Source organism: Palaemon carinicauda, chromosome 11 (assembly GCF_036898095.1).
Source record: "Palaemon carinicauda isolate YSFRI2023 chromosome 11, ASM3689809v2, whole genome shotgun sequence".
Lineage (NCBI taxonomy): Eukaryota > Metazoa > Arthropoda > Malacostraca > Decapoda > Palaemonidae > Palaemon > Palaemon carinicauda.
Window position 1 is genome coordinate 75111134 of NC_090735.1, and position 20000 is coordinate 75131133.

General features: G+C 35.6%; 1 protein-coding gene across 3 annotated transcripts in view; it reads left to right on the top strand.

Moving 5' to 3' along the window:
• LOC137650072 (adenine DNA glycosylase-like) overlaps positions 1-20000 on the top strand; it is a 476996-nt gene that overhangs the window by 172851 nt on the left and 284145 nt on the right. For all 3 annotated transcript variants that reach the window (XM_068383131.1, XM_068383130.1, XM_068383133.1), the window contains exon 6: positions 10765-10915. In XM_068383131.1, coding sequence (XP_068239232.1) covers positions 10765-10915 — 151 coding nt within the window. The remainder of the gene's footprint in view (positions 1-10764; positions 10916-20000) is intronic.

The following is a 20000-nucleotide window of genomic DNA, read 5'->3' on the forward strand; positions in this document are numbered from 1 at the left end:
CTCCTGTGATGGAGATGTTAATACTGTTTTTAAAGAATAAACTATTTTTAAAGTTAACTTACCTAGACTTTACTTGAGATGTAACATACCAAATCTAATCTATAACACATTGAAGATGACATTTGAAGGGAACCCAAATGTGTGTAGTAACAGTAACACACCAATAAAATGGTGACAGCGAATAGAACTCTAAGAACCAGAGAAAGATCTTCAAGAACCCAGCGAATAAAACTCTAAGAACCAGAGAAAGATCTTCAAGAAATCAACTGTAATGAATCTACAATTTTTGACTAAGTATCATAGTCCACCGAAGAAATGAAAACATTTAATACTCAACAAATAAATATTATACAAACTGAGGAACTGGATCTTCAATCAACATCCTAAGAAAACCAAGGACTGACATTCAACGTATACTAAACATTGAAGAAAACATATCCAGGAAGCACTACATTCAACGGAAATCGGACCGATAACATTCACCCAAACATCAATAAGGAAGAAACACTCCAGTTTGAGAGAGAGGAAATGACGACATCACCCTACGCCCATATAAACCGAAGCTAAGTGCATTTTCTTTATTCATTTCAGTTTTGAGCAGTGAAGTGTAGTTATCATGAGTCAATCGTCCATTATTGCTGGGGTGAGTTGTTTGCTAATCTTTAATTTTCTTTCATTTAAGGAAACTGTATTCAACTTCGAATTCTCATCTAGAATTTTTTTTTCTCTCTGCCAATTCCGTTTTCTTTCAGAAGTTCTCGGGAAATATCTTTGTATTCTGTTTTCTTTCAGAAGTTCTCGGGAAATATCTTTGTATTAGTATCATTGTTTTGGGGGATTTTGTTATAATCTTTATCATTTAGTGCTTATGCGTTTACGCAGTGGACGTCTGTATTCATATAGATATTTTGATAGGATTGCAAGGAGTCGTAGAGATAGGAAAAGAAATACAGTAAACATGACGCCCCCTGTGAGCCCCACCCCTGGACCGAGTAACCCAACCCCAGGACATGGTAACCCCCCTCCCATTGTGACAATAGTAAATGCTCCCTCTGCAATCCTTCCTTTTCAAGGTCGGGTTAATGGTGGGTTCTTGCCTCAGAATGTGGAGTCATGGATTTCATCCGTCGATGCCCATTTAAATGCTAAACAGATTATAGACCCATTTGTACAATTACAAGAAGCTAAAAGTTTTATAGACTTTTCTAAAGGAGATGCGAGTGCATATTTGAGGGGTGTTTCATTTCAAGAAGCAGTTACCTGGGATGATTTCAAAGTTAGACTACGTGCGGTCTATGGAGGTGAGGAAGCCTTTGATGTAGTTTTAACATTAAGAAATACACTTAATCAAGCCACTATGACTCGGCTTAATGTTATTGAGAGAGCAGCTCTCATAGCCGATAGGCTTAAAGAATATCAAGATATTTTAGGTAATTCCACTTGGGTTACTAGAGATAGCATCTCCGTGAAAGATTTCTTATGATTAATGTATTTAACTTGCATGACACTTATGTTGCCTGAAGCTTTAGTGCGGTGTTTTGATAAAAAGTTAACGCCAGCAAGTACAGAATTGGATGTAGGCCTATATAAACAGATAAAGAAACATATGTCTAAGTGTCCTGATCTTGATCCCATGTTTCTGCAAGTTTTTGCAAAAAATGAAACAAAGCCACAACAAGTAAACGTAGTTAATTATAGTCAAGTTGCAGGAATGACGTGTTATAATTGCAAATGTCAAGGTCACTTGATTGCGGACTGCAGAATGAGATTCTGTTTGTTACATAATAGTTCGACTCATTCATATAGTCAGTGCTACTTGCGTAAGACACAACAGAATCCTAGAAATACACAGTCAATTCCACAGTCAGTTCCATATGGAAATAAGAAGAAAAATCCTCATTTCAATAAGAAGAAACAGCCAAACGTCAATGTAGTTCAAAATCAGAAACAAACAAATAGTTCTTCGAATAACTCTGATCCTGGGTCGTCAAACCAGAACTCGCAAGGTCAGACTAATTTTCAGAATGTGCAGAGCAAAGCATATACCACATAATTAACTCCAGTGTGGAAGAGAGTGATGTTGGGTCAAGGTCATTCATGTCAACATCAGTAGTATTGAATAATCAATTTAATGTTTTATCAGATCATTGTGAGGCAATAGATTTCCCTATGAAACACACGGCCGAATTAAATAAATCAGTGCATGCTCCCGTAGATTTGCAACAAATTCACACAATAATAAGTCAAAATGAGTTACGACCAACATTATATGCTGCAAATTTAGAACACCGGTCCTTTACATTATTTTTTGACTATGGTAGTCTACGTAAATTCATGGATTTGAGGACACATCATTTGTTGTTTTCGAACTTCCCAATAGAAAAGTCCGGAGTAAGGCTCTCGGGTATAGGAAATAATGAATTAGATGTAATAGGCGTAACTCATGTTCAGTTCAAGGTCAGTAAGCGCACGTTTGCCGAAACATTTGTTTTTGTACAAAACATTGATATGTATCCAGCTGTAATTATAGGATACCCATCTATGGGCAATCAAAACATTATCTTAGCCCCTGCCAAGCACGACGTGTATATCAAAGGAAAATTCTATAAGTCTTCTAATACCTTAAAATCAGTTTTGGATAAAAAGGAGACAACAAATAAAACAGTGACGTATGTTGAAGAACCAATAACTTGTCTCACTAATAAAGAAATAATATACGCCACCCAACAGAATTCTCGTTCACCTGTAATATCATCTTGCACACAATCTATCGAGCCGAACGTACTTTCGAATTTAATAGTGCAAGTAAAGAAAACATTACCGGGATCTGAAATATTAATCCTTTCTGACTCTTTGAAAACTAACGGAATGTCTGTCACAGAAGATATTTATACAGTAGGCTCACATCAACAATGTAATATTGAATTCTGTAATCATTTAAATACCACTTCAGTAATTCACAAAAATCAACATATCTTGGATGTAGAAGTTTATAAACATCGTATTCTTACAGTCGCTGAAATTAATCACGCTCAATCAGTTGCGGATGAATCCCTTTTGGAATCTATTAAAAATAAAATCAATAAAGACATTCAAGAAGAAAAATTCAGCAGAAAATTTTTTGGACCTTTAACTAAATATCATGATGTTTTTTCCACTACAGATGGATCGTTAGGAAAAACAGATGTGATCGAGCATCAAATAAGGTTAAAGGACAAGCAGAAAATTATTTATGTACCCTCATACAGACTCCCTATGAAATTCCAGAATGAAATAAATGATGAAGTAGGTAAAATGCTAGAAGGAGTCATTAGGAAATCGAACAGCCGTTATAATTTTCCATTAATAGTTGTACCAAAAAAAGATCGAACATGGCGTATCTGCGTAGACTTCTGTCGCCTAAATGAGGAGACGATCCCTGATCAATTCCCAGTGCCATGTACTGACGATGTTTTATCTTTGTTAGGTCAGAATAAATATTTTACCAGTTTGGACTTACTTAAAGGCTTTCACCAGATATCATTAGAAGAAAATAGTATCCCATACACAGCCTTCAGCACAGCCAGGGGACATTATGAATTTTTACGCATGCCTTTTGGTTTACGTTGTGCTCCTATAACATTTACAAGAATGATTAACATAGTGTTTGGAGACTTACTAGGGGATATATTGCATGCCTATATGGACGACCTTGTAATCTTTTCCAACACCTTAGAAGAACATCTACGTAAATTAGAATTAGTACTACAGAGACTAAGACAACATAACTTAAGGGTAAAGATTAGTAAGTGTGAATTTTTCAAAACAGAATTAGTCTATTCGGGTTTTACGGTGTCATGCCAAGGTCTTAAAGTAGTCCATGATAAGGTGTCGGCTATCCGTAACTTTCCGATACCTACTACAGTAATGTCAAGGGACTACAGCAATTTCTGGGTTGTAGTGGATATTACAGGCGTTTTAGACGCAATTATTCAATAATAGCCGCTCCCTTAACTGATCTTACGAAGAAGGGCGTAGATTTCATATGGTCTGAGCCGCATCAACAGGCGTTTAATACCTTGAATGATGAACTGTGTAGTTCTCCTATCTTAAAATTTCCTGACTTTGGTAAGGAATTTTTTATTGCAACAGACGCCTCAGACTTAGGAGTAGGTGGGGTATTGCTTCAGCAATATGAAAGACAAATTTTCACGATAGCTTTTTATTCTCGAAAACTGAGAACTTTAAAGTAAGTATGCAGTAATAGACAAGGAAGGGCTAGCTATTGTTAATTCACTTGTGCATTTTAAGTTCATAATATACGGTTATCCCGTTAAGGTTCTTACTGATCATAAACCACTAACCGACTTCTTTAAAGGCTTCAGCCACAGCCCCAAACGAACTCGGTGGCATTTGATCATTCAAGACTTTGGCGCGAGAATCGGGTATTTACCTGGGGAAGCAAACATCATTGCTGATGCATTATCACGCAACCCCGTGTCATCTTGTACGGAGCCTTTAGCTGAATTAATAGATATATCAACATCCATGCCTATTGTTAAAACGATATCTGAACTAGAAGATCTGGGCTGGAGTGCTGAATTATTACAGACTGAGCAAAGAAAAGATAAAAAATGAGAAAAAATTATAAAGGCTTTGAAAGGCAATCATAAGGAAAAGGAATATATAAAGTATAAGCAGTAGAATTATATAATCAAAGGCAATATTCTGTGTAGAACCGTGACAAGGAAAACCCGCAATACACCACATGTAACTAACGACCAGGTAGTGGTACCAATCTCGCTTATTTCCACAGTCCTAAATTGGTTGCATGCAAATCCATTGCATGGACACCCAGGGTTCTTATTAATGTCACAGAAAGCCAAATCATTGTTTTATTGGCATACGATGCTTACAGATATAAAAACACACATAGCTAATTGTCGCACATATCAGGAAAACAAAGGGCATACGAAAACACCTGTCAGCCTAGGGGCTTATCCCGTGCCCAATCAACCCTTTGAAAGGATACATTTAGATTTATTAACAGGATTTTATGAGTCAGACAGAGGAAATAAGCACCTCATAGTAATTGTAGATGCTTTAACTCGATATACAGAACTAATAGCGCTTAAAACTAAAACTGCGATTGAATGCGCTAGGAAGTTTTACGAGTGTTACATTTGTAAACATGGAATTCCACACATGATAATCTCAGACTCGGGTGGAGAATTTAATAATCACTTTCTTACCTCATTGTGTGAATTCCTTAGCATAAAGAAAATAAATACAATGATATATCACCCAGAGTCGAATGGGCTAGTGGAAAGAGCGAATAGGAAGGTTTTAAATATATTAAGAGTAACACTATGGGGATCAGACCCCAACTGGGATATTGCAATACCTGCGGTACTGAGTACTCTGAATCATTCATATCATATATCAATTAAAATGTCACTGCACGAGGCATTGTATGGTACCCCAGTTAGAACGCCTTTCCATGTATTAACGCCTACAACTAATTTATCAAATCCTTTAAAAGAATATATAAATACAAGCAAATGTCGTTTTGATATCCTTCGAAAGAATTTAGAAGAATCACAAATCATAATGAAAAGGAATCATGTTAAAATAGCGAAGCCAACTAAAACATATACTGTGGCTGATAATGTATACATACAGGTAAATGTACGTAAAGGACTCGATTATAAACTAACACCTAAGTTTGAAGGCCCATTTAACACTTTTGAAACATTAACGGCCAATAGGTTTAGTGTTCAAAACATATCCCAACCCACTGATGAGAGAATCGTACCATTGGCTCACATAAGAAATTAAAATAACAGGGTAAGAAGTGAGGGAAAGATTTTTATTTTTTTTATTTTTGTGAACATAATATGTTAAAAGTTTTTTCTTCTTAATACAGGAGTAATTACATATATTTTTCTCATTACAGGTTTCCAAGATGAAGTTTTTATTGTTAGGAGTGATATTGTTCGTTCAGACATTTTTCTCGTGTGGGATGAGCTCTAAAACTAAAAGTATAGATTTTAAATATGGCACTATAGTTGAAAGACAAGAAGACTTTTTTATTACATCAAGTAACGTAGTTGTTGAAGTGCGTATGCAAGCAATTTTTCTCCCAGAGAATGACGTCACTAGTTTAAAGAGCGCCATTTCAAGGTTTGCTGTTTCATTAAATGAAATGCACAGAAGACACTTTCCTTTTAATATAGAGAGTTCGCTTGCATCGACACTAAAAGTTGCAGAGATGCTATCCGACGACTTGCAAAATAAAACTTACGAGGCAGAATCTTTGGCTCTTGACCTTTTGATGTGGACTGTAGGACACGATAATCTTGAGAAACGTAACCCGTTTATTTTTGCTGCACTAAACATCTTTGGTTCTATTGCAAGTTTAGGTTTAGGAATTTCCAATCGTCTTAAGATTAGTAATCAAAATAAGAGAATTGAGTTTTTGACTCATGAAGATGAATTGATTATGTCAGAACTAGGGAATCAGTTTGCTTCAATCAATCAAATTATGAGTTTGGTAAATGAACATTCTAGTAATATCAGTCAGATTATGAAAGTACAAGATTTGTTGGCAACGTTAACGTATTATGATTCTAAAATAGATCACATACATAACAGAATTGCACATTTCATTGAGAAATCAAAAGACTATGTGGAAGCTATCACGTTAGCGACTAAAGGTGTACTGTCACCGCATTTGTTGCCAATAAGAGAATTAACGTTAATTGTGGAGAACGGAATGGGAGAAATTAGGTTATGTTCCTTTGTTAGACGCACGTAGGTTAGAATTTTATTACAGCCTAATTACAGTAAGCATTGAAAATCACAGGATTATGATTACAATTCCCTTTGATTCTTCCGATGCATGGCAATCTTACAGGATATCACCATTTCCGACTTTCATGACGAATCACTCAAACCCATTAATATCCAGTTTCACAGTACACGTATTGATTTCCCCAGACAAGAAAACATATACGGTCATTAAAGACTTAAATCAATTAACTCACTGTTTAGACGCAATGGATAAAAAAATATGTACAGCTGACTCCTTTAAATTACATAAAAACTTAATGGATTCATGCGAGTTAGGTATAGTGCTAGACGGTGCTCTCTCCCATACACATGAAAATTCTATGGAAAAGCTTTATCCCTTTGACGATAATAAGTTCAATTGCAGACTGAACAATGGCTTGTGGATATGATACGACAAGGCTGGCTTCAATGTATCATGCCCGGACGGATCCACGTCCTATTACCAAATCTTCGTTGCAGCAGATGGTTGTATCGGTACGTCCCCGAATTATATAATTCATGGAATCAAGACTATCATCAGAGAACGGGCCTACTTCGCGAACTTTACGTGGTCGACAACAATTCCATCTTCACCTCTCCCATACAATGCACGTGTGGCTAAGCGGTTGATGAAATTGACCGAGATGGACCACCCGACACCGACTTATGCAGAACGTTGATTCTACATGTTACTAGCAGTAATCAGCGTTACGGTGATGATAACATCCTTGTTTGGCGTAGGTTGAAGAGAAATAAATTGGAGCTCAAACAGAACGTTTTGCCATGTCCAGACAAAACTCCTTATTTAATTCATATATATATATATATATATATATACACACACACACATATATATATATATATATACACACACACACATATATATATATATATATATACTGTATATATATACATATACTGTATATATATATGTATATATATATTTATATATATATATTTATATATATATATATATATATATACAGTATATATATATATATATATACATATATACATATATACATACACATACACGCATACATGCATACACACATACACACACACACACATATATATATATATATATATAAGATATACATATATATGTATATATTTGTGTATATATATATGTGTATATATGTGTATGTATGTATATAAATATATACATATATATATATATATATATATATTCACATACATATACATATACATATACATACACATACATATATATATATATATATATATGTGTGTGTGTGTGTGTGTGTGTGTGCGAAACCGTGGTACGTTTACGTACCAGGAATTCGTGTTCGTGCACTTAAATTGTATCTTTACCAAGGTAACAAATATTTTTATTAGTTACCGTATTATAATAATCAATATTTTTGACAAAGGTAACAACTATTCTTTAACAAAGTTACCGAATCATATGTATATCAGTATTTTTTTTGTTGGTACCCTATAATCGTTTGATAGCAATATACCATATATATCATTTTTATATATCGTGCATTTTTTCTTTGTTTTGGCAATATTTGTTAAGTATGCATTATTATTTTTTTAATGTGCCTATTTGAACATTCGGCCTCATTTGCTTATGGCTAAAGTTACAAAAGAAAAAAAAAATAATATATACAGTATATAACCAGTCACACTCCTAGTAAACATATTTTGACGTGTTGTTAAATTTTCAAAAATTTAGGTAGCTGACCGAGCTAATGGAATATATAGATATTACATGTTTAAAACACATGACCTACAGGTCACTGTGAAAGTAAGAGAAGTGTGAGAAATGCCATAGTCATATCATAAGCAGGATGCGAATGCCAAACCTCAGCAATGTAACATTTTTCATGAAGAGTAAACACAACCAAGCCCATGAGAAAGAGTTGTCTTTGATAACAGAACAAGTACCTTCCGGTATTAATGTTGTGTTTACTATAAATCCTTAAGTGCTGAGATAACTAAATAAACTTTTACGTGAATATGGATATTTGTAGCAGTTCATTTTCAGATGTCATACGGAATGGTCATCCGACAGGATTAAAAAGGAAATTAAAAGAGAGATTACCTGATCGCCATATGTGGATGAGATCATGATGAGGGGTAGATGGAGATGGTTTGGGCATGCTTCATGCATTCCCCAAAAGAGAATAGTACACCAAACGTTCAGGTGGGCTCCATAAGGCACTAGAAAAGTTAGAAGACCCAGGCCTACATGGCTGAGAACTATGAAGCTTGATGTAGGAGATGATGAACGGAGAAGTATTGAATTAAAAGCTCAGATAGAGATGGCTGGTAAAATCTAACAGAGGCCCTTTGCATCAACAGATGTAGGAGGTGATGTATATATTTAGTACTACAGGAAAGGAAATTCAGTTTTGCCGGAATCCAGCTCTTGTGGGTATGTCAGAAAGTGAAGATGCAGAAGAGTCAGAGGACCAATTACTTCCAGGGAGATATCCATTTTTTTTAATGACCTTTCTTCTAAATATTAAAAGATCTTATGGTGATATTATGCAACATAATCAGAATAAGATGTAGATATTAAGTGCAATAGCTCTATTTGAATATGACAGTATTTGAGAAGATGGAAACTCTTCTCTCAACTAGAATTGGGTATTCTCGTTTACCACACTAGTTCTTGATGGCTGGCATGTATCAATTCCTTTTGTAATCATTCCTTGGTTCCCATGACTGGTACACACATTTGCAGATTGAATGCCCTAGTCCTGGGACTCTCAGAGAATGATTCATTACAAAAGTTTGTGGTGAGCATGAAAGGTACTGTTGGCTTAATTAATTCAGGTGCTCTACATTGTATCATTTAACACTGTTTAGGTAAAGAGTACTTGTTGTCAATGCTGCATGTAAAATAAAGTGGCTGAGATGTAAACACGTAATCAAAAGCATTTTATAAATTTGTGAAGTGCTGTTTAGAGAAAATATTTGTATAACATAAATACATAAAATTAAATGAAAATGTTTTTGATAGTGGGTTTACAAGCACAGTGAATTTTTTTACAGGCATAGTTGTTACAATGTACAGCTGTCAGACATCTTTCTTACCTTCCCATGAGGTGTACCCAAAATATTGACGCCAACTGTGTATCCTCATATGGATTCTTGGAGATGTGTTAGATGTCAATGGCATATCAATTGCTGATTATATCGGAGATTGTGTTGACTTGTTTCAGATGCCTTTGTTGGGTATTAACTTGAAATTAGAGTTATATATCAGATTGGATTAATTTTACTATATTTTTAAAAAGTGTAATGTATGTGTTTTATTTTGTGTGAAGGTTTGGGCTTATATATGGTGTTTTGGTTATTCGTTATTTTAACATTGTTTTACCCAACATATTACAGAGCTAAATGACCTCACTGGATCAAAACAGTCCAACATTATCAGAGGTTCTCTGGGTGAACATGTTTTTTAAATTATTTTGTAGAAGGGGATCTTCGACAACAAATTTAAGTCCTTAGATTCAGTGACAGAAGATCCTTTTGAAATTTATTACTATTTTGCATCAATATGAAGTTCCTCCTTTATTTAGATATTGAATTGTAATGGATTTTCGTTTAGTGTCACATATTTTGTGCAAGTTTTACTATTTTTTGAAAACTTAGTTAAAATTGGTTGATTTTTTTTTCTGTATCATAAACCCAGGTATCAGATAACCCTAAATGCTTACTGATATGAAAAGACATAAGTCATAAATCTTGATGAATATGAAACAGGATATGAATCTATTAAAATTGATTTGGTTTGTAGATTTTAAAATTAGTGTGCTAAGGTCTTCAGTGTAACTAATTTTTCAGTATCAGTACCTATCATGCTACTTCGTATGAAGTTCCTTAATTATGTTTTTAAGACTTCCTATTTTAGTTTCTAAGCCATTTTTATTATACATGGGTACAAATTAGATTTTAAATTTTATACATATTTTTCAGAGTCCCTCTTGCGCCTCTTGCCCAGTTCAAGATTTATGTATTGCCTACAGACAAGAGGGGAACCATAAGGCATCTTTGATTGCAAGTAATTTCTTTCTCAAAGAAAGTTCTGAGAGCAGAAAGGAAAAGATTGTGACTGATATTGAGTGCTGTAAGTATCTAGGCCTACATAAAAACTGGTTAATGATATGAATGGGGAAAACTCTACTACATTCACTGGTTACTCCACCTTAGTTAAGTTGAATTAATGTGTTTCCACCAATATAAGGTTGTGCAAAAATAATGATTAGAATATACAATTGCATAAAAAATTACAAATTATGACTGAATTTATAAACGAGGCTGTGCTGTAGGTTAAGGTTAGGTTTCTGTACTGGGTGCTTGCAGTATGCTAAATATTATCAGAAAATAAGACATTTTGGAATGTTATAGTTTTATTGAAATCATTTACGACCAGCTGGTCGTCAGCCGTTGTTGTTTAATCGGTTAACGATATTTTTAATGCATTCGTTTTCATTTAAAGTCCGAAGATAAATCTTTTTTTTTTTTTTAAATCCTCTTACTTTTTTGTTTAATTCTGAATTTTCACATTTCAAAATCCAAATAAAATATGATTTACTGAATATGTTGAGGAATCGTCAGAAACTGGCTTCTTTGGATAGATATTTCTCCCAAAGAGAAGTGTCAGAAAGCAAAGATGATAATAGTGATTCTATTAAAAAACCTAAAAAAGTAATTTTTTTAAGTTCTAAAAAAAAAAAAATCATAAAAAAATTTCAAAAGACAAAAATAATAAAAAAAAAGCATTTTTAATTTTAAGTGTTTAATAGTAAGAATAAATTTATTATTAAGTGTACATAACATGATTAGCATTAATACGTTTTTATATCTTCCGTCTCCTCCCCCTCTGCCTCCACCCACTACTAGCTCAAGTCACGTCACTCCAAAGACAAATAAAATTTAATTTTTCCTTTACAGTACAGTATAGTATATAATTTTTGTTTATACCTGTAATGTTGTTTAATTATATACAATACAGTACATGTATATTATATATAAGTATACTGTAGTATAGTGCTTACTATACTATTTTGTTACGTACTAATTTTCAATGTTTTTACCTGGGGGTTTGCACGCATTAGCTATTCTATTGCCCACCATACGACATTTTCACCATACAATACCAACTCCGGAACGGATTAATGTCGTATGGCAGGGGCCTACTGTATTTTAAAATTAGCAAACTAATTCAGAAAAAGGTAGGAACCATTGCAACAGGTGATGTATCTCGTTTTGGGAAAAATAACTTCCTAATCCATGCAATATCATGCACACAATCAGTATTACTGTCTAACCCCAAGATAAGTAGCGTATGATGATATGGTAGATGTCAAACCCCACCTAAATTTTAGTTACAGAAGGGGAGTAGCCTTTAATAAAGATCTGTATGAATTTGCAGAAGAGGAAATATTGGCCATGTGTCCATTAACAGTGTGGAACGTTCATGAGATTCCTGGGACGTCGATGATTATCCTCACTTTCCAGGATACCGATGTGCCTTTTCAGTTATTGAAAATAAAAAAAAAAAATAAAGTTCGACCCTTCAAACAAAAGACCTTACAATGTTTCAAGTGTTTCAAATTCGGCCACCCCTTCTAAAGTTTGTAAAAATTAAAAAAATGTGTGGCATCTGTTCCAGACATTATCGTGGAGACTGTACACTTGAGGCCAGATGTTTGAACTGCAACTCAAACCATAAATCCACTGACAGGAGCTGCGAGATCTATAAGTTTGATGAAGCTGCCCTTGATAAATCCAGTGTAGAACACATGTGTGGGACATGCCAAAAGACTACTGAATAAACCAAGCAGCTATGCAAAGACATTTAGAGGAAATGTACCACAGGAGACATCAAACACACATAGTGCTACAAGTTTTTCTAAGAAAAGAATTACATCATCTAATGATAGTATGGTTTTGCATGACAAGGTAAGCATATTGCCTTCCAAGGCTTTGCCACGGTGTAAGAAAACTGCGTCACTGCCCATTTCTATACAACCTTCATCCCCCATTACCAACAATAGTACTAACTTCTCTCCGGCCATGTCTTTGCCTGATTTGATGGAGGTTCGACTTGAAACCAAGTTACCAGGTGCACCTGTGGTGGAGAAGGTGCAAAAACCTGGTAGCTCACCACCTATTAACTGGAAAAGAGAGAGACCTCCATCTCTCTCACCTCCTTCCATAAGGAATATCAAAATTACAATGTCAAATAAATATGATGCTTTCTTGGTGTTCCTGATCAGCTGGAAGTCGATTAAAATAAATCAGAAATTCGAGTTGAGGTCCACCATTCTCTGGAACAATTAGATCAAAAAGACAAAAAGAAAAGCATATATGCAAAACCCAATCTATCAATACCCTCTTTAATAAAACCACCTGGAAATGGTGTTAGATCAAAAACTGCTAATGGGAAGACTCCATCCAAGGGGTCTAACAAAATATAAACCATAGTTTTTTCCTCCAGTTTGCTATGGAATTGTCAGGGTTTATGGGCCAAATATGAAGAACTTGAGCTCCTTATTTATGAGCATTCCCCCATAATTATATGTCTACAGGAGAGCAAACTTTGTCATAATACTCCTTGTAATTGCGAATATATTAGTTATAGGACACCATATGATCACAAAGTGTGGAGCCATGACTGAAGTTTCATATACGCTCGACGAGATGTTCCCCAAACATCTTTTTCTATTAGTACACCCTCTGCAGGCAGTGATTGTACAGATTGATATAGGGAGAAAATATACAATTTGTTCTCTGTACTTGCCTCCAAGTGGTAACATTTGTCTGATAACTTAGTAGAGGTGATTCAACAACTCCCTCAACTTTTTCTTTTACTTGGAGATTTGAATAGTAGACATCCTTTGTGGGGTGATGTTTTAGCAAACACGAGGGGAAACATATTATCAATTGTGGAAAATGAAGATATGGGACTCCTTAATACAGAAGAGTCCACGCACTTTCATGTCCAGACAGGTACCTTGTCATGTATTGACCCATCAATCGCAAGCTCTAATTGCCTTCTCGATTTCGATTGGAGGACACTAGATGATTGGCATACTAGTGATCATGCACCAATCATCATAAACACCAACAATGATCCACCTTTACAGAGATTGCCACGGTGGAATCTTGACATGGTGGACTGGGATAAATTTCATGGGCTAAGTGAAATTGAAGGGATACAGAACAGTTTGTAAATATTGATGATGCCATAGACTTACTAAATGGAACTTTCCATACAGCAGGGGTCAATTCAATTCATTAAACAACAGGGTTATTCAAATGACAACCAGTACCCTGGTGGTCTTCAAAACTTACTGCATTGCACAGAGCCACAATAAGATCTCCAACACGATTGCGCAGATGCCGTACTGACGAGAATCTAATTATATACAAGAAATGTAGAGCACAGTTCTGTCATGCTATGAAAGAAGCTTGGCACCAGTCATGGGTGTCTTTTGTTTCTTCAATTAACAGTAAAACACCACCATCTTCTATATGGAGGAAAGTAAAAAAGATAGCTGGCAAATTAACCCCCAGCCTACCACCAGTGTTGAAAGTGAATGGTCATTATGTGACCGGAGCAATTAATGTTAGCAATGCCCTGGCTGATCATTTATCAAATACAGTATATTATGCAAGTGTGTAGAAGTCCCTGGTCACCAGCATAGGAACATTGAAGAAAAGAAATTTTTAGATTTTGCAACAGGAAGGGATGAGTAATACAATTCTTCTTTTACTGAAAGAGAATTTGATTCTGCCCATTCCACTTGTTACGATACAGCCCCTGGATCCAATGGAATTCCATATGCAATGAATAAACATGTACCAGATAATACAAAGTATTATTACTAGAATATGGCATGATCATAGTTATCCAAGTGTTTGGGAACTAGCCATTATTTTAGCCTTTTTTAAAAACGTGTAAGGATAAGTTTTTAGCAGGAAACTATCGACCAATTGCATTGACATCTTGCTTAAGTAAGATCATGGAGATGGCGAATGCAAGACTGATGTAGTACCTGGAAAAGAAAGGTATCTTATCCCCTATCCAGTGGGGATTCAGAAAAATGCACTCAACAACTGATGTGTTGATACAACTTGAGTCCTCTATTTGTGAAGTCCTTGCTTCCGAAGAGCACCATGTAACAGTCTTTTTTTTTTTTTTTTTTTTTTTTTCTTTACCTTGAAAAGGCATATGATACTGCATGGAGATATGGTATACTTAAAACCATTCATGAATTGGGATTAAGAGGAGAGCTACCACTATTTATCCAATCATTTCTTTCACGAAGAGTTTTTAAGTGAGAGTGGGGGAAACTCTTATCAGAGATGATAGTAGTAGTTCCCCAGGGTAGTGTGCAGAGTGTAACCCTGTTAGTACTGGCCAATAATTGGATATCCTCAGTCATTCCCTGGGATGTTCTCTCAACACTATTTGTTGATGATCTCTCCATATCATTTGTTGGAGCTAGAATGGCAATGGTTGAGAGAAAACTACAACTCGCAATTGACAAAATTATTCAGCGGTCTGATATGAATGGGTTCTTTTTTCAACAAGCAAAACTACTATTGTCCATTTCTGTTGTATCCGGGAAGTACATCCAGATCTGGATATATACATTAAAGGTCAACGGATCCCATGTTTAGGTGAGGCTAAATTTTTAGGATTGATTTTTGATTCTAAGCTTACAATGGTTCCTCACTTAAAGGCATTGAAAGCTAAATGTCTTGAGGCTCTGAATCTTTTAAAAGTTTTATCCCATACATCATTGGGGGCCAGACTGTAAAACTATTTTAAAATTATACAAGGCCTTAATTTTTTTCCGAAATTATTTATGGGTGTGAAATATACTCCTCAGCCACCTCATCTGATTAGATATATTAGAGTCAATACATCATGCTGATATTAGATTGTCCAACCAGCGTTTAGAATCTCACCTATCCCAAGTTTCCTTGTTGATGCTGGAGAGTTACCTCTAGACCATTACCGAATGTCTTCTATTAGGTTATAAAGACTCCCTAACTCTTTAGCCAAGGGGTGGCCTACCTTTGGGGCATGCGCCAACAGTGGTGCATTGCTTTATTACAAGTGATGCACTATACCAAGGTCATCTCAAACACTCGAGATGATCTTGACTATACCCCAGAGATAGTAAAAATATAAAACATGCCTGCTTATGAAAAAACAAAAAATTCCTAATACTGATTTCTATAAAAAATATAAAAAGAATTTAAGGGGACTGCCCGCTATGTCCAGCATTTTTCTTTTGTAATTATTCAAAATATACCATTCTTATATATGTATAACCACCAAATATGTCTAAATCACCATACTTAATGGATTGAGAGGGGGTTAAAGTTTGTGTGGCTCTTCTGAATTAGAAGTGAATAAAAATGGCGCATGGGAAACAATAGGTTGGCCACTCCTGCTTTACCCTTTCAGACAGCAAGCCTTTTAAGGCACTCAACATACTTTTAGTTGCACCCAAAGTCTCCTCAACCTTATGGCTTTTGAGTAAAACAATTATTAAACAGTCCTGATATAATTAGAAATAAATTGCTCCCATTTAAGATATCATCAACCCCTCCGTGGAAATTACCAGATATCTTTTTGTAAATTTTTTTATTGTTAAAAAATACATGACTGAGTAGAAGCTAGGTCTCTTTTTATGGAACATGTTGAAGATATATATATATATATATATATATATATATATATATATATATATATATATATATATATATATATGTATATATATAATATATATATATATATATATATATATATATATATATATATATATATATTATATATATATTATATATATATATATATATATATATATATATATATATATATATATATATATATATATATATATATATATATATATATATATATATATATATATATATATATATACAGTGGTACCTCTACATAGGAATTTAATCCGTTCCAGGACCAACTTCGGATGTAGAAAATGTTCGGATGTCGAAACAAATTTTCCCATAAGAATACATTGAAATAGAATTAATCCATGGTTGAGCCCAAAAACCTATGATAACTTCTTAATAAACTAATACACATAATTTTCCCATGAGAATAATGAACACTAAATTAGATAATAGACATGTAAATAAGAAGAATAGACATGTAAATAAGAAGAATAGACATGTAGATAAGAAGAATTAGCAAAAACTGATAAATAAGAAACGGGTTTTTAGCGTCACTTTACCTTAAAAACTCCAGCGCAGGTGTTGTTAGTCTTGCTACGCAGAGAGGAGACGGATGGGCGGAGAGGAGGTAGAGAGGTTAACTACGATAAACGTACACTACCGTAACTTATTCTAACTTACACTAAGTGAACTTTAACATAACTAAGCTTATTTTTTTTATTTTTATATTTCATTTTTTTTTATATTTTCTTTTTTTCTTTTTGATGATTACGTAATTTTAATCAATTTCACTCTCTACATTTAAAATTGACTGAATTTCTTTCGCTTCACTCTTTTCCGTTTTCTTTGTTTCACTTTCTTCCGCTTCACTCTTTGCCGTTTTCTTCGAATCACTTACATCCTCTTCATCACGAGTTCGCTTCGCAGTTTTTTTCAAGAAATTATCGATAGATAATTGCTTGGTACGGCTTTTCAGAATGTTTCAAAAATGAGTTAGGCAAACATCATCGAATTGAGAAACTACACGACAAACCTGCAATTTCTTTGGGTGGTATTTGTCGATGAAGTCGACCACGTCTTGATATTTTCCTAACACCTCTTTTATTTGCGCCGAACCTAACACATGTTCTACCTCCTCGCTCCCTTCCTCGTCATCACTCATGTGCTCCGACATAGCATGGAGTTCCTTGAGCTCATCCGTGGTAAGCTCGTTGTGATGTTCGGCGACGAGTTCCGTAGCGTCATCTGCGTTGACCTTCAGACCCATGGACTTGTTAAGGGAGACGATTTCCTCTACGGCTTCTGCTGCACCGACCACGGGATCAGGTTTGGGGTCAAAACCCTCGAAATCTCGGGGAGAAACTGCATCAGGCCACAGCTTCTTCCAGTCAGAATTGAGGGTCCGTCGAGTTAATCCCACCCGAGCCTGATCTATGATCTTCAAGCAGTGCACGATGTTGAAGTGGCCCCTCCAAAATTCACGCAAAGTTAAGTTGGTGCTTTGCGTGACATTAAAGCACTGCTTAAATAAGTGCTTGGTGTACAGCTTCTTAAAATTAGAGATGACTTGCTGATCCATGGGCTGGAGGATAGAGGTGGTATTCGGTGGAAGATACAGCACTTTTATGAACTTGAATTCATCGAAGATATCATCTTCAAGTCCGGGGGGTTGAGCGGGTGCATTGTCAAGGCATAGCAGGCACTTTAAAGGCAATTTCTGTTCATGAAGATACTTCTTCACAGAAGGGCTGAAAACTTGGTTAACCCATTGCACAAAGAATTGCCTAGTGACCCAGGCCTTCGAGTTGGATCGCCAGAAAACATGAAGCTGATCCTTATCGACGTTGTGTGCTTTAAAGGCCCTAGGGTTCTCTGAATGATAAACCAGTAAGGGCTTGACTTTAAAGTCCCCGCTAGCGTTGGCACATAGGGCAAGAGTCAACCGATCCTTCATTGGCTTATGCCCAGGCAATTTCTTCTCTTCGGCAGTGATGTAGGTTCGACTCGGCATCTTCCAAAACAGCCCGGTTCCATCACAATTAAACACCTGCTGCTCTACGTAGCCTTCTTCCTGCACGATCTTTTCGAAGTTCTTGAAAAAGGCAGCTGCAGCCTTTGTGTCCGCACTAGCAGCCTCTCCGTGGCGAACAACTGAATGAATCCCGGACCGTTTCTTAAATTTCTCGAACCAGCCACGAGATGCCTTGAAATCCTCTGAGGAAGGCTCGGTTGAACTCTCCCCAGCATGACCCCCAGAGCTCTCCTCCTTCAAGTCCGCAAAGATGGCGTGCGCCTTCTCGCAGATAACGGTCTCGGTGATGGTGTCGCCAACGATCTCTCTATCCTTAATCCACACTAGTAGAAGTCGTTCCATCTCTTCTATGATAGGGGTGCTACGTTTGGAAATGATGGTGATCCCCTAGAAGGTTTCACTGCTTCAATAGCTTCCTTCTGTTTAAGGATTGTCGAGATCGTCGACATATTATGGCCATACTGTTTAGCAAATTCACTCATGTTTTTCAATAATTTCCTGCTTAATTTTATAAAGAAAGCATTTCCTTCTTCCTTTTCTCACCACTACCACTACCACTGGCAAAACTAAGCCTTGTAGTACCCATACTTTACGTAAATTACCGTTAAAGGATGCACGTAAAAAATTACGATTAAAACAGAGTTAATAGCAGAATGCACAGAGCACAACCGCAAGAAGCCGACGAGAACAGAGGACTGACCCAAGACCCGCTAATTGAGCGTCCCTCCGAGTTCGATGTGCTGCCTTCTATCGGCGAAAATAAAAAACATTTCAGGCGCTATGAGCACCGACTACGCGTACGAGTATTGTTTACTTCGGGTGTCGAAAAAACATTCGGGTGTAGAGTCTGAACGTGTTTGAATTGTACTTCGCGTGCCGAAAAATTCGGATACAACCGTACGACGAAAATTGCTTACTTCATGTGTCGAAATAAAATTCGGGTGTAGAGTCAATAATTTTGCTCGAATTTTACTTCGGATGTTGGAAAATTTGGATGTAGATACGTTTGGATGTGGAGGTTCCACTGTATATATATATATATATATATATATGTATATATATATATATATATATATATATATATATATATATATATATATATATATATATATATATATATATATATATATATATATATATTCAAATAAGCCATATATATTTTTGATAGATTAATGTCTGGATTCTCTTAACGACCTCGGTATTAGAGCCCCAGACGAAATCACCCAAAGACAAGAGCTTGTGACCTGCCGGGAATCGAACCCTGGTCTGGCAAGCTTGTATAGACAGTGACTAAACCACTTGGCCACGAAGAAAGATAAAAGTCAAAGACAATTCTTCTGTACTTATACCTGTCGAATTCAGGTGTTCTGTACTTAGAATTGAAATAAACCCATCTTCACCATCGTAGCTAATTGGTAGTTTGTTACTTGGAATTCGATTAATGATAAATTTTGCACAT